This window comes from Polistes canadensis, unplaced genomic scaffold, assembly GCF_001313835.1.
Source record: "Polistes canadensis isolate GaletaPanama2010 unplaced genomic scaffold, ASM131383v1 scaffold_106, whole genome shotgun sequence".
NCBI classification, from domain to species: Eukaryota; Metazoa; Arthropoda; class Insecta; order Hymenoptera; family Vespidae; genus Polistes; species Polistes canadensis.
Window position 1 is genome coordinate 416,171 of NW_014569653.1, and position 17,324 is coordinate 433,494.

Below are 17,324 nucleotides of genomic sequence, written 5' to 3' on the forward strand. Positions count from 1 at the left end.
GTAGTTAATAATTTAGAAATCAAATATACGGATCGTGTTAGCATCTTTAAATATACATACATTTATTGTATTTTTAATATTAATCGTATAATTCTGTGTGTGTGTGTGTATTAATGATTATCGATATATTATATGTTGTTTTAATAATAATAATAATATTATAATTATCATTATGACCATTATATTATATTATTTTTTTTCTTTTTTTTTCCTTTGAGAAATGATCGAAACATTCTAATATATTTTAAACACATATCATTAAACTAATATTATTATTATATTATTAAGTGTGATGTTTGGTTAATTAACATAGTCTTGTTTTATCGGTTAGGATACTTCTCTGTTCAAGTATAACTTGTTTACGTTGTTCTATATTACATTCTGTTATAGGTATTCGTGTAGGTATAGATTGGTGTGTGTTGTCGGATTAGTTTGTTACACAACTAGTTGTTGATGGATAATCTTAGCTAGGTTCTCGTGTCTTCTAATATATTCAGTGTTGGATAACGCGTTTTAAACTGCTATTATTACTATAATTATTATTATTAATAATATTGATAGATGTCTTCACCTCCTTATTTATGATTGGTGAAACCCTATTAGTCACCTCTTACGACAGGCAGGGTATACCTCAGTGTTATTCTATTTCCGACACTATACGGTAATTATTATTATTATTATTATTACAAAAAAGTCAAAAATTAAATCGACAAAAAATTTGTTAATATAATTAAACAATCGGATTCGCGTTAATGAAACACCTGTGTCATTGTTAACGATTAAAATAATAAAATAATATGAAAACATAGGTATAACATACAAATCTGATTATTAAATCATAATCATTATCATTATTTTATAATCATGTTCATCTATCTATACGAAAATAAGTTATTTTCCCATGTGATAAACACGAAAATAGAGTAATTCGAACGTTATTTCATTATAAAGAGATATTTAAAGCATGTTTGTTTGCTCTTGTGTGTGTTTGTGTGTGCGTGCGTGGGGTACGCTTATGTTGTCTCCTCTCTGTGGATTATTCGAGAGATGAGAATAAGTGAACGTGTGTACACACAGTGGAATATGACGCGTGCATTATCGAACGAATCGCGTTAATAATCGCAGCTTGTCGATGGAAAACCTCATAGTAGAAATGGGAATTACGTGTGGTATACACACGTCATGGGGGGGAGGGGATAATAAATATAATGCGCGTTCAGAAGAATTTAATAATTATATTTAATTTTGTTACCTGTATGATTTTTGACTTTTTATTTTCATTCATATCTCATTGTTTTATAAATATATTGTTACGAAGCGTATAATATTCAATGATAATATGAAAATAATAATATTAAAAATCAAATATTTTTATTTTGAAAATTATTCATTCAAATATATATATATTTAAGAGAAAGAATGAAATAATATAAATGGTATCCGCCATGTTGGATGTTTGTAGTTTCTATTTGAATTTATAGGTTATAACGTGAAAATTAATATTATCAAATTAAAACATTCAAATATATATATATTTAAGAGAAAGAATGAAATAATATAAATGGTATCCGCCATGTTGGATGTTTGTAGTTTCTATTTGAATTTATAGGTTATAACGTGAAAATTAATATTATCAAATTAAAACATTCAAATATATATATATTTAATTTTTATAATAATAATAATAATAGTAATATAAAAGTTGTTTTCGTACGAAATGTATTATAATTCGAATCGATATAACTTAATGCAAGTTCCACAGACTTAAAATACTCGACCAGTTTTTGCACGAGTACTAAAGGATGCATTCAATATTTAATAACATTTCCATAAGTACCATGGATTTAAATAGCTTCCACTAAACGTTATGCGCTTTAAACTCTCTCAGAGAGAAACTCGGAAACCTTTTCACCTGTCTTCCTCTTTTTCCTTCTTCTTCTTCTTCTTTTTTTTTTTTTTTTTTTTTTTCTTTTTTTTCTTTTTTTGTATTTAACTCTCATCCACTCGACTCTTATATGAAATTACGGATAAATGTCATCGAAAAAGTTTACTCTTACCATTCGTTCGAAACTTTTTTTCCCCCGTGAAGAAAAAATCGAATTATAAAACGCTTTTTGTTTTTTTTTTTTCTATTTTAACTCTATCGATTATTATAATAAATGTTTTTTAAATGCGAATAAACACGTGCGCACGTGTACGCGTATGCATAATTCACACGATACAAATATATATGACATTAATAATAATAATAATGATGATGATAATATATGCATATGAAATTTTATGAAATTATGACAAATATCTAATTGTTAAATTCTAAACAATATTTCAAATATTATATATATGAATAAATCACATATTATTGATGAGAGATATAATTACACATACGCGTAACACGTTTTAATTAGGATATAACGAATGCGTATACTTTTATTCTCTCGATTAAATTTACGAATATAAATCGTTCAATATGATTTTAACGTGATCACAATATTTTTTTAGTATTTAAAAATTAAAATATTAAAATATATTATATATAAAAAAAAAGATAAATTATGTATTAATATATGCATATGTAATAATAATAAGAATAGTATATTTTCTATTGGTGTGTTAGAATAAACCATGACGACTCTTTAGGTGCAAACGAATCGAAAGAATCGAATCGAATCGAACGAGTCGACCGTATTTCGATACTAATTGAATTCCCTTCCTGGCAGCCGCTGGTTCGCCGCCCTTCGTTTTCAGTTTCACCATTAAACTCGCCAAATTCTCTCTATGTATTTTACATGGGGCAAGTTGAATCGACTAAGGGAACACACCAAAGTGTGTACACATTGACGACAATGAAAATGGTCACGTACGCAATTGCGTTTCCTACCCCCATAGCTTTTGGATACTATTAAACCATGCGTGGTTTCTACCATATGTAATTTTACTACAACTAAATACTATTCTACTATGTATTATATTTATTACTTTTTATAATGAATATATTTTCTTTTTTTCATTTTCTAATTTAATTTAATTTTATTTATACACGCACGCACGCACACACACACACACACAGATCGAAATTTTAAATTGATTTTAACCCGTGACAATTAAAATTGATTTTCAACGAGACTAAGAGAGAATCGGAATTAGTAAATCGAAAATTAAAAATAAAATTTCAATTATCGTTACCGACATGCCCCATCGAATTACGAAGAAATTTTTTCCTTTTTTTTTTTTTTGTTTTCTCTCTATTCGATTAACAATACGTAATAATTAAATCAATCAATATTATCGGATGATATTATTGTATTTATATATTTTTGTAGATTACAAAACAAAAAAACGAAAAGAAAAGAGAGAAAGAAAAGAGAATGTTGTAAAATGTATGAAATTAAATATGAAAGTACAAAAAAAATAAATGCGTTTGAATTTACTTTATATTCTCTCGAATTGTCAAGAGACACTTTAGAAGACGAACACCGTCTTCCGGTTTGTTTGAAATAAGAACTACCTTACTCCGGTCATGTGGGATTTACGGTTATCCCAGATAGTACATGTATTTCTTTGCCACAATAATAGCGGAAGACCCATAGGAATGCAATGCCAGTAACAACACGGCAAATACCAACACAACAACAACGACACTCAACAGTTGTTACCTGTTCAAAGAATACATTTGAGAAAAGCATTATGCTTTAATTGTATACTCTCGAATGGTATTAATGTTTCTTTATAATTAACATTACCTTTCCTAATACTTAATTAAATTAAATTAAAATAAAATACCTTTTCCCCTAATAATTATTTATTTTCATTCGTCTATTAACTTTTTTCGCGTTTCTTTTTTTTTTAATTTTATTTTTCAAAACTACGTAACTAAATTTTTGTTCAATGTATCACAACATCTAGGCAAATTTAATGAGACTTAAGTATTATAATATTCACGAATAATTAATTAACATTTATAATACATACAAAAAAGGGAATAATATTTCAAGAAAATTATTTTCATAAAAAAAAAATCAAGAAATAGAGAGAGAGAGAGAGAGTAAGATGAATTTCTTTGAAATGTTATTATAAACGTCTGAGTGAAAAAAGAAAAATAAAATAAAAAAATAGGAACGAAATGAAAAAAAAAAACCTACTACTCGTTGAGTTTTAAAACGAAGTTTAAGGATAAGTTTTACTTTTAACGAGTATTGAGTTTTCAAAGAACATCAAAAGAGTTAGAAAAGAAAAAAAAAAAGGCAGATGGACGGAGAATTACAACAACAAGAAAAAAAAAATAAAAAAACAAGACAAGAGATATAAATAAAAATAGAGAAATATAAAATAAAATAAAATAAAAAAAAAAAAGGAAAGAGAAAGAAAGAGAAAATGATTTTCTTTTAAACCATCCCCCGCCCATATCTTTCGCTTCATTTTCTCGGTGGTAAGAGAAAAGTATTTATTTTTAGAAAAAAAAAGTAATAAAAAAAGAAAGGAAGGAAGGAAGATTCTCGAGAGCAATGTCAGGGTTGTGATTCCTTTCTAAAAAGAATTCAAAAGAAAAAGACGATATTACTGTAAAATATATATATATGTGTGTGTGGGTGTGTGTTGTCTGTGTGTTTGTAAGACGTTTCACCTTCGCGTGTCTGACCGTTGTCGTCGTCGTTGTCGATCGAGTGAAAAGCTTTTTGGTCTCTTCTGCGATAAAATCTTCGAAAAATCTTTCTTAAAAAGTGAAAAAAAGAGAAAAACAGAAAAAATAGAGAGAGAGAGAGAGAGAGAGAGAGAGAGAGAGAGAGAGAGAGAGATCTAAATTTCATTTTTCTTTTCGTTATTCGGTTAAAATATTTTCCCTCATCCTGAAAGTAAATTTTTGCACAACGTGTGGATGGAAAATTCACTTTTAAATTCTGACATTCTTTGATGTTGGTTTTTAAAATAAAATAAAGAAGAAGAAGAAGAAGAAAACGAGAGAAAGAGAGAGAGAGTGTGTGTGTGTGTGTGTGTGTGAGAAAAAAATAATAAGACCAGTTTTAATAATTTCAGTAAAATAAAAAGAAAAAAAAAAGAAAAAGTAAGGGCAAAAAAATTTCTTCGCATCTCCGACATTTATTTTACGAGATATGGATATTTATATATAAGATTCTGCGATTTAAATATGTGTTTGTCTTATATTATATTATATTATATATGTATAGAAAAAAAAAAAACATAAAAAATATTATAATTATAATTTGAATATATATATTTTGTAATAAATGTATCTCTAGGAACGAAACGAATGATTTAAAAATCAAAATTTAACCGGTAAACTCGGTTGAACTTTTTAGCAACTGGGAAATGACTTGATTAAAAGTTCGAAACGAGTGAAGTGCCAACTTTGAGAAGAAGATCGTTTCGTTTTAAGTTTCTCTTTCTTTGTAAGAACAAAGAACTTATTATACTAATCCCTGTGAATGTGCGCACACGCAAACGCTCACACGCTCAAAAACGAGTTCTCTTTTTCCAACGTGTTTCGTAAGAAAATTTGCACGATTCGTTGCTTTACGCGAATTTCGTATAACGAATACGAACGAGAAAAAGGCTGAGAATTAAAAAAAAAGGAAAGAAAAAAAAGGAACAAATTAAGAAGTATCATATTTTATCATTTATCATAGAATTAATATTAAACATAACAAAAATTAATTATATAATAATTTCAAACGCAAACGACACTTTCCCGTCGCGATATTTAGCCTCACAAAAAAAAACTAATAACCCAAAATAAGAATATCAACCACGTTAGAGGATAACACATAACGGGAAGAAAAATATTTTCGATAGACAAAACACACAAAAGAAAAGAAAAAAAAAAAAGGATAAAGAAATTCGCAGATAAAGTAAACAAAAGGATAATAGAAAAAGATGATGGTTCCTTCTATCTATCTATCTATCTATCTATCTCTCTCTCTCTTTCTATTTAGCCCTTCAGGAAGCGATTCGCGAGAAGGGTTGCATCCTATCCGAATGGTAAAGCATATATCGAGGGTGTAGCCGTTGGGCAAACCTTGAATTATACATGAGAGAGTAGGAGTTTCCCCGATCGAAACGACCAAGAAATATATATTGGGTCGGGGACTAAGTTTCTTCGTATTATTATTATTTTTTTCCTTACAAATAATAATCCTATTATCAATTTAATTGAATTATTAAATCGTATCACCCAATATTTTTAGCACAAACTAACGCGTTATATAAATAATTTCAAAAAAAAAAAAGGAGACAAAGGTATATTAATCGAACGAATATTAATAAATTAACAGGATTAATTTAACGCGATATAAAAAATTCTCCTTCGAGAACAAGTATTTTTTTCTATAAAATATAATATTAAATATCGTATATATATATTAACGTTGTAGGTGTTTTTCATTTGATTTATTTGAAATTTAAGTACTTATATAGAAAGAAAAAAATTACGAAGAAACTATTTCCCCGACCCAATATATGGTGTTCCATTTGCATGGTATTCAATACTACTACTACTACTACCATCAGCACTACTACTACTACTACTATTATATTACTATATAGTTCGGTCTCGTTCCTAGGGAGATATTTTCCTCCTATCCCCAGACGTTTCTCAGAGTTGTCCCTATCCGGTCAGCAGTCCTTTAGACCTTCACATACATATAACAGCTATCAGCAACGGCTTATGGGAGGTCTCTTCGTACTCAGAGAATCATAAATAGTTGCTTTCTCTCTATCGTCCAGTTTCCAGCATCCTGCATCCCACCTTTCTTCCTTCTCCTTCTCCTTCTCTCTCTCTATCTTTCTTGATTCTATATATCTGTCTCTGTCCATTTCTTACCAACGAGAAGTTACATACCTATAGCTCGTTTATCTTTTACTTTGGCATTAGAAGAAGACTTTCCATACTCACTCCCCTCTCCCCTATCCCTCCTGCCATTCGTTTGAAATATATATATATATATGTCGTGAGAAATGATCTTAAAACTTTATTTCTCTTACGTTACGTAAAATAATGTTTTATTAGATTCGAATACCTCCCCCGTTAACGTATTTAGAATTTTTATTTCAAATTAAACAATGTTTTAGAGATTTGTAATATTATATAATAATATTTAATAATAATAGGGTGAATAACATTGGTGTTGATAAAAAAGGGGAAATAAGTAATGAAAATAAATGAAAGTATTTAGAATTTTTATATTAAATTAAACATTGTTTTAGAGATTTATAATATTATATAATAATAATAGGGTGAATAACGTTGGTGTTGAAAAAAAAAAGGAAATAAGCAATGAAAATAAGTAAAATGAAATACTATATATAAGGTATATTCTTTATATTATAAATTTATATAAAAACAATTATATATAAAACATTAATATCCAGTATGAATGAAAAAAGAATTATATAATTAATAAAAAAGCCATGTTTAAAACATAGATCTTTTTCATTTATTTTCGTGAAAGAAGAAAAAGAAGAAGAAGAAAGAGGAAAAATCATGTAAGTTTTTCTGGCAAAGATTCTATCGGTGTAAAAAAAAAAAGAAAAAGGAAAAAGAAAAAAAAGTAAAGAGTTGGTGAACTTACTTGTGTTACTAACACAACACTGAGAAAGGAAGAAGTCTATCCATGATCTTAAAAGGAAGTGTGAAAGCTAGAAAGTCCTATGGAAGCGCATAAAGGGTCATTAAGGGTGTGGATGAAAAGCCACGCCTCGTTAACGATCCTTCTGTATTTCTCTACTTGCTAGTGGTATTCCCTACGACCTACACTACATTCCCTTTTCCCCGTGACCAGAAACGTTCTCGTGAAGACGACTTCCGGTTCTGACGTTTCGAATAGTTCGAGAAACTCTAGAGAAACATATTATATACGTTTTTTACTTACCATGACTAAAAAAAAAAAAAGAAAAAAAAGAGAGGGAGAAAAAACAAAACCATTCTTTTACTTTTCAAGACAAATATATCCGGTTTTTGTTTTTTTTTTTTTTGCGATAACATTGATGATGATGTGATGATGATGATTTAAGTATCGTCCCCTTATTGTGTGTTTTATTTTTCTTACTTTTTTTGATTTAAATAAAAAACGAATATATAATCAACCAATTGTAGAATTTTTATTTGTGTGATCTCTTTTACACATATATTCTTCTTTATAATAATTATATTTTATTACTAAATATTAATGAAAAAAAAAAAAATTTTAAAAAAAACACGCGTGCGCAATTGTAACAATTCATTTGTTTTATAATTCAATTGATATTTTTCGTTTTATCTTTATTCGAATAAATTAATTATCTCCTGGCTTCGCGCGTATCATTAAGTTCTTTTTTTTTCTTTCTCTCGCACGGAAAAAAAAAATTAAAAATAAAACCCCTTAACGTCTTGAAACGAAGTAAGAAGAAGACGAGGGGGATAGGTAGGGTGAAAGGGGGTGGGTGAGAAGGAGGAAGTCGACGAGGAAAAAGAAAAATTCTTTTTCCCACTCTGTATGCTCTTCTAGTTCGTGTAAATTTACGTAAGAAGAAAATGTTTCGTTGGTAACCCCCTCCCCCCTCTTTCTCTCTTTCCCCATACAATCATCTCATTTGTTGTCTTCCTTCCTTCCTTCCTTCCTTCCTTCCTTTCTTTTTTCCCCTCTTTCGTTTATTTCTTTTTTTCTTTCTTTTTAAAAAGATAGAACAACGCGCATTCTCTCTCTCTCTCCGAGAAATTTTATTTCTAAATGGAAATACTTATTCGAGTTCTTTCTACCACATTTCTTATTTTTTTTTTCTTTTTTTTTTCGTACACGCCAAAAGATCCTAATTTCCGTGTTTGGCGTTATCCGTCGCCAAGCGAATAATACACCTTCATTTTGTTGCCACGACGAAAAAAAAGAAAAAGAAAAAGAAAAAAAAAAAACAAAAGGAAAAAAAGAAAAGAAAGGAGAGAAGGTGGTAGTACTAAGGAATATTGTCTTGAAAACTAAATTCTCACAATTGTTCCCTCATATATTGTACTATTTCTCACTAAACCGCATCGTTTTCTCACAATTATGTGTTTTAAAGATTATTATTATTATTATTATTATTATTATAATTATTACACTAATATAGTTCCTCGTGTTGGAAACATCTTTAAAAGTATTTTATTATTGCTATTATGAGCGATTTATAAAATTCGAAATAGAAAGACGCAACATTGGAAATTATTTGAAACGCGGGTATCCTTGTTTTTCTGAAAAAAAAAAAAAAAAAGAAAAAAAAAGAAAGGAAGACAGAACAAAGTGAGAAGAAGAAAAAAAAGAAAGAGAGACAACAAAATTATTGTACACTCAATTACCAGAATATTATAGTGGTTATTATTAATTGTAAATATATGGACCGTTCATTTTGAAAAAAAAATGAGATATCACGTAATTCGTGTTTAATTTAATGTAAATTTGTAAATATTAACTAATATGCAAACCTTTAATTTTCTCGAAACAACAGAAAATGGACACACAATTTTCAAAATAAACGATCCATATATATTGACACAAAAACAAAATTATAATATTTTTCTAAATTAAAAAAAAAGAATAAATAAATAATATTTTTTAATGTATCTTTTTTTTTGTTTTCCTATTTCTTTTTCTTCTTCTTCTTCTTCAATTTAACAAATACTACGAAATAATCTTTCGTTAAAAAGGAACCAAAAAGAATAATATAATAAAATAGACAAAAAAACTTGAATGAATTTAGTAGAGAAAACACGAAGTACTTAAAGTACGATTTACCGCAAGAGTTAGAACCGGCCATAGTTGTTACAGGCGTTGATCCGATTAGAACAAAGCTTTACTTAGTTACTTACTTAGACTCGTCCTGATCCTCATCATCGTCCTCTGAATCGAAAAAGGCATCGTCGTCCTGTGTATCAGCTGAACTGTCCGCTCTCATTCGTCGTTGCTGAACAGCCAAAGATTTTGGTATTACAATGTCCCTGTAAACATTAATTATACAAATAATGATTACAAATATAATCCAATAAATACATTCCCGCCTACCCCCTCCCACCCCTAATTCTATAAACGATTTCATTTAATTCCATTATTTTTCTTTCCATTTTTCGTTGAGATTTCATACAATCGACGAGACGAATTATTCGCACGTGTTACATAGGAAGGTGGGAGGGTGGTGAGCAGGGGGGGGGGAGGAAAAAAAAGAAAAGAAACTAAAAGAAAGAGGATCAAGAAAACTGGAACGTGTTTTCTACGCTTACAAGACACTCAAGTGCTTCCTTAATCCAATAAAAATCGTTTCTTAACGAGTTACACTTACGTAACACAACCTCGTGACACGAACGTGACGGAATTAAAAGAAATGAAAAAATCAATAAATGAATGTGTAAAATAATATTACAAATATATATATAGGTGTGTCCAATATTAATATACGAATAAATAAAATAAATACAATAACATTTTATTTTCTCTCGAAAGTGTTTACGAAAAACATTTGTATATATAAAAACCACCGAGGATAATAATAATAATAATAATAATAATTTATTTTAATAAAATCACATCATCATTTTTATTGATCATAAATAAAGGTGGAAGAAATATTTTCCATATTCTATGTTTCTGAAAAAAGGAAAAAGAAAAAAAAAACAAAACAAATAAATGAAAAAAAAGGTTATTCAAAGAGATAAAAAATTCAAAAGGGGGAGAATAAAAATGATTGATCATTTATCGTTTCCTTCGAGAGATCTCCACCAACCACCACCACGAGCATTTTTATTGAAAAGAAGAAGAAATAGAAAAAAATAAAAAGATATAAAAAAAGGAAGACAGGGATCGTTACAGAACTTTTTAAAAGCATTTACTATTTTCTACGAAGTAGAGTATTATGTAAGTAATACCTACATGCATTCATTCATTCATTCATTCATTCATTCATTCATTCATATATACGCGATTTATTTTACATTTCAAACGTATATCAAAAAGTGGTATACCCCAAAAAAGAAACTTAAACGAGTTAAACTACATTTCCTGATAAATTTTGCGCACATTTTTATATTATATACATATATATTTTTTAATATATAATATATTTTTAAATTATACATAATATATATAATAAGATATATAAGCTATAATATATAATACAAAATATATTTTTTAAAATATAAAATTGCAGGGACACTCAAGAAAGAAAATATTAGATATTAAAATGAAATAATGTTTAACACGATTCTTGTTTATTCGAGTAATGTTAATTTGTTTCGTAGCATTTCCTACACATTCATAGTGATAATAATAGTTCATAGTAGAATTAACTCGTGCGTCATTATTTACAACAAATGCAAATCGCGAATGGTGGTGGTCAGACATTACTACATGAAGAGAGAGAGAGAGAGAAAACACGTAGGATGTACCAAACTTCGTAACAAGTACTAATTTGTTGAATAAAGTAAATTCCACTATGACGTATAGCGTTATAATTGGTTTAAACCTAGACACATTTTTACATAATAATCATTGAAATTACAAATAATCGTTGACAAAAGTTATCTAACAGAAAATATCACACGTCTCTATTTAATCAACACAATTTTTGTTTTCTTACGTCCAACGTAAGATTTTATTTTGCCCATTGAAAATTCGATGAATCAAATTTAGATAATTGTTTTTCTTTCTTTTTTCTTTTTTTTGCCCATCAATATATTTTATTTCGTAAAATATTTATTAAGAAATAAATTATAGACACAAACGTTTGATTCTAATTTCAATTGAAATTAAATGAAACGTATTAAGATCATTTAATATCTAGTATTATATCTATTATCTATTTATTTATTTATCTATCTATCTATCTATCTTTCTTTCTCTCGTAGAAAATTTGATCGCAAACTATCATAGAATTTAGCGATTAACGAGACGTCGGAAGGAGAGGCAAGCCACAACTCAGAAACTTCCAGATGAGTTTCAAACGAGTCATGTGGCTTTCGTTGAGAACGTACATATATATACAAAAGAGAAAGATAGAAGAGAAAGATAGAGAGAGAGAAGCAAGCAAGAGATATTATCTAACATCATAGATTCTATTCACGTATCTTGTACATTACGTTTAATTGCTATTAAGTACCATAAAAGCGGAAACAATAAGCAACGATTGATTGTTACATATGTTAGATCATTCGTTCGATACTTTAATGTGTGTATGTAATATGTATAACTTACCCAGACTTATGAAGTTCTTTTTTGGATACACATACTGCGGTAAACGTATCCTCGAGTAAACATAATTCCTTCTTTTTGCAATTAAGTGGACGACACAGTTCACCTAGAGACACAAAAACAAAAAATACACATTTAACCAATTAAGTTAAATAGCTAACAAATGATTTAATCTTTTTTTTTTAATAATCATTCAATGACTCAAATAAAATAAGATATAAAAAGAAAGAAAGAAACGTCAGCATTGGCAAAGAGAATTTTATCCATTAAATTATTAAATTTCTTTTTTATGACGAAACGAATGTGAGTATCAAAAAAGAAAAAGAAGAAAAGGATTCGTTAAATAAAAGAATTCTTTCGAATCCATGATTTTTTAAAAACACACTGTATGCAATGAATAAATAAAAAGTGAAATGAATTTATCATCATTATAATCTTTTGACACAAAGGGTTACGAGAACAATTTAAATTTCTCTTTAACCTTCCACCACCCTTCCACCTACCCCCCTGCACGATGATCATCCGTTTCCTCTTCTCTTCCACTAATTCTTATTCTTTTTATTTCTTTTGTTAGAGAAAAGCAGAGCATTGAATGGATAGAGAAAGCGAATAAATAGGTTTTAAATAGTATACATTTTCTTTTGATCTTCAGTGTCGCATACTGATCGTCAATTTTAGGTGGGGGAAAAAAAAAAAAAGAAAATGTCGTTTTGAGAAAATCGTTGAAACGTGCTAAGGATGAAAATTTTGCGATATCGAAATGCACATCTTCTTTCTTTCTTTCTCTTTCTTTTGGTTTTGCTCTTTCTTTATTACTAATCCCCAGAGCGTGTCTTAACCAAGGCGACAGAGAAACCGTGATTGTCTTTTAAAGTGCCTAGTGGCTAGGACATCTTGGTCGACCACTGCAATCTAGCTAATTACTTCGTGATTTAATTGCATTTTAGAAGGATGCTTTGATTTAACCAAAAGTCCGTAGATGATTCTAAGTATATAAGAAAGAAAGAAAAGGAGTTAGTGAAAGGAAAAAATTAAATCGTTGTAAATTACACAATTTATACGTTCACCAATTTGTTGTTTGATTTTCTTTGATTTTCTTTTATTTTCTTTTCTTTACTTTCTCTCGAGATTTATTCGAATAACGAAAATAGAATTATTGTCAATTTATATAATTGATATTAATCGTCGATTATTATAATAATGAGTTTGAACGAATAAAAATAAATGAATGATATTATAACTTAATGATATTATATCAATAAGATTGAAAATAAAATCTCGTGTTCTCTCGTTCCTCTGTAAATTATTATTATTATTTCTATTTTTTGATGACACGGTTTTTATTCAAATTTTTATTTCCATTTATTATAGAATTTATTTCCAACACACAATCGCGACTACGAATTAATATATTCCTAATTATATTTCTGGATACATAAATCTATTTATTATTATTATTATTATTATTATTACTATAATATCGATAAGAAAAAAAATAAAATAAAATAAAAGAAAGAAGATAGTCGAACAGTAAATTGGAAAATTTCAAGTGATGTTACACAAGTCGGATATAAATTCCATGTAAGTCGATGTAAATCAAAGAAGAACTTTTCTCTAAGCACGTTTCCCATACTATGTGTGCCTAGAGAAAGAAAAAGAAAGAATAAGATGGAAGAGGGGTGAAGGAGAGAGGAAGGGAAAGGAAGGGAATACTATGTATACTTCGTGTGCGCGTTTCTTCCTATAAAAGAATAATCCCGAGTGTACGAGAATACGATCCGACAGGTTCAGAGCATGAGGTTTCACCCTGAAAGAATTGGATGGGCCTCGCACGAACGATTCGAAAAGACGAATGCGATTCGTAACGAGGAAGGAACGTCTTCGTATCTTCTCTGGAAAAATTTATCCTTTTATTTATTTATTTATTTCTTTATTTATTTATTTTCCCCTATTTTTTTATCTTCTTCTTTAATTATTATTTCATTCGTTCTTATTTATTCTCACGTTTAGATCGTTTATTAATGTGATTAAAACTATGCTTATTTATTTATTTATTTTATTTTCTTTTATTTTTAATTATCTTTTAAATTTTGTACCAAATAAAGAGTCATTATTATTTTTATGAAACGATAACGACGATATCTGTGATATTTTTAAGAAAATATATATATATTATATATAGGTATATATATTTGGCTATCGAGTAAATATTAAAATGTAAATGACGGAGAAACTAACATTAGCATAATTTTGTTTGCATTATGTATATTGGCCCCTTGGCATCTTCAAATATATTTATATTGAAAATCAAAATATTCTAATTCGTTGTGTGCAGCCACGTGCATCTAATGGAACGACTTATAATGATTCCTAATTCGTAATAAATATTTTTACGAAAATAATAAACAAAAAAAAAAAGAAAACATTTTATCATAATTTCAATAAAAATTAATAATATAAAATTGTTTATGTATTATTTGGAAAAATAATTTAATTAAACTGAAAATTGTGTTTACATTAAATAGGTGAAAACAATATTTGATTGTATGAAATTTATTCGATAGTACCAGGAGGTAGGAAAAAGATATCGATTTACGTTGAAACCAAGGTCCTGTCGTTGCAATGGAACCTTCGAGTGGGAAAGTCCTCGAGACACGAGACTTGAAACACGTACCCCCTTCGTCGTCGTCGTCGTCGTCGTCGTTGTCGTTGTCGTTCTAATGCTCAAGTTTGTCTGAGATCCAAATCTAGACACAAGAGGCTCGAATTTCTCCAATAATAGAAAACGGAAGACTAGAATACGATTGAATAGACAAAGTTAACTACACAGATACGTGTAGAAATAATACACTTTATCATTGTAATGTGTATCATCACGTTAACAAAAATTATTTATATAATACTCCTAAAGAATTGTTTGGTATTTTCTTCTATTAATAAGAAAACAAAAAATATAAATATATATATAAGAAACCATGTAATAAAAAGATGAAGATAATTTGTAAGACAAGATTGAACAAAAAAAATTGCATTTTAATTCGTCAAAGATCTACTACGACTAGTTGACAATAAAATAAGATAAAACAAAACAAACAAAAAAATAGTGAAAAATAAAAATAAAAGGGGGGAGGGGGGGGTAGAATGGAAAAGAAAAATAGAGGTAAAGTAATACTACTAACGTTGTCTTTTCGCTTCCATTAACACGGTAATTTTATACGAGAATGAGGAAGATAAATTCGATATGACGTACGCTAGAGAGAAATATGACGTCTTCGAAAGAAATACCAACGTTCTAAGATAATCTAATGCGATGCACGCCTGTAACCTGCCTCCACCCTCCCACCCCCACCCCCGCCCCAACACCTTGTTCTTATAAAGAGAAAGAGTTAAAAAAGAAAAGGAGAACAAAATTACTATGAAAAAAACGTAAATTTATACAATCGTACAATAAAACGATTTATACCACACACATACATAAATATATAATGGCCTAATTTATTATAATGATACCCCATTGCGTAGTACGATTAATTTGATGTATAATATCTTTGAATTACTATGTAATACATTATAGTATACGTTATAATTAAGCATGCTTATAATTAATGAGTATTATATCACGAAATAATTAAGTATAGAATGATTTATTTATTGTAATAGTATCATTTAACGCAAGAAGATATTACAATAATTAATATTATAATATAATTAAGCCCTATTTTGAATATAATATAATTAAATTCTTGTATCTCGCGAGCGTATGATTACTTGAATTAATATTTTCTTATTTTGTTTCTCATACTTATATGTTTTAAATAGATTTGCAAAATTTTCTCTTGAGTATTGTTTAATTTTTTTGCATTATTGTCTACTAAATAATACGAAGAAAACTTTTATCTCGGATCAATATATATATACAAGTTTAACGTGAATAACTGTGCACGTTTATATATGAATGGATAATTCTATCTTTCTATCTATCTTTCTGACATAACGGCACTTAATTTTATAGCCGTTGTTATCGAATTATGTTTTCGTTACGAAAAGCACAAATCGTGTGTATGGTGTGTGTGTGTGTGTTTGTGTGTCGTCGACTAAAATTCAAATAATAGATTTTAGATATAACCGTATAAGCCTCGTAAAATAATAATTTATAGATAAATATCACAAGTTGGTTTTATCTATTAAACGTGAGATATTTTACACATTTATTCATCTACTCCTATGAAACATTATTTTTTCATTCACAAATAAATTACCCATTATAATTCTTTTTCGAAATACAAATTTCTTTAATTAAATTGGTATAATATTTTTCAACGACGATAAAACCCAAAACCATGGGTAAATATATACAATTTTTATCTATCATCTCTAAACGACAAAATATATTTTGTATTCTTAATTTGTCATATATACATATAATATATATATATGAAAAAAAAATAAGAATATTTTTCTTATAACACACAAATTATAAATTCCATCACTATTCTAATAAAATTGAAAATGAATCAGCCAAAGTATTATAATATTCTAAAAAAGATTGATAAATAAATAAATCGTAAAAAAAAAATCTACGACGTAACACAAATGATTATTATTACGAGAATAGAAAAAAAGAAAAAAGAAAAGAAAGAAAAACAAAGAAATCTTTCAAATGTCGGAAGAATATAATTGAACCGTGTTATACTTAAGCAATGTTGTATATTGCGTGATAGGTCGGTATTATGGGATAACGTTGTTGAATTGGAGATCGAATTACAAGGAACGATCACCTCCACTATGTGTGTGAAAGAGATAGATAGATAGATAGATAGATAGATACATAGATAGATAGATAGATAGATAAATATAGGATCGTGATCACACAGCGTGCAAGTGTAGTTAGCTCGGTAGGTAGGTAGGTAGCTCATGGCCTTAACCACGCATCATACCACACTAAACCATAGTACACCATACCACAACACACCATGCCACCGATACGCATTATCCGATGATAATTAGACATTGGTATAATATGCGGGAGGGAACTCCTGCGCGTTATAACTTGTAAGATCATTATTATTATTATTATTATTATTATTATTATTATTATTATTATTATTATTATTATTATTA

General features: G+C 28.3%; 1 protein-coding gene across 1 annotated transcript in view; it reads right to left on the reverse strand.

The window, feature by feature from the left end:
• The window catches only part of LOC106787569 (testican-2), a 116,059-nt gene that overhangs the window by 23,046 nt on the left and 75,689 nt on the right, over positions 1–17,324 (reverse strand). Inside the window, exons 3-4 of the mRNA XM_014750012.1 lie at positions 12,207–12,309; positions 9,833–9,961 (exon numbers count right to left, since the gene is read on the reverse strand). Of these exons, the coding sequence (XP_014605498.1) occupies positions 9,833–9,961; positions 12,207–12,309 (232 nt within the window). The remainder of the gene's footprint in view (positions 1–9,832; positions 9,962–12,206; positions 12,310–17,324) is intronic.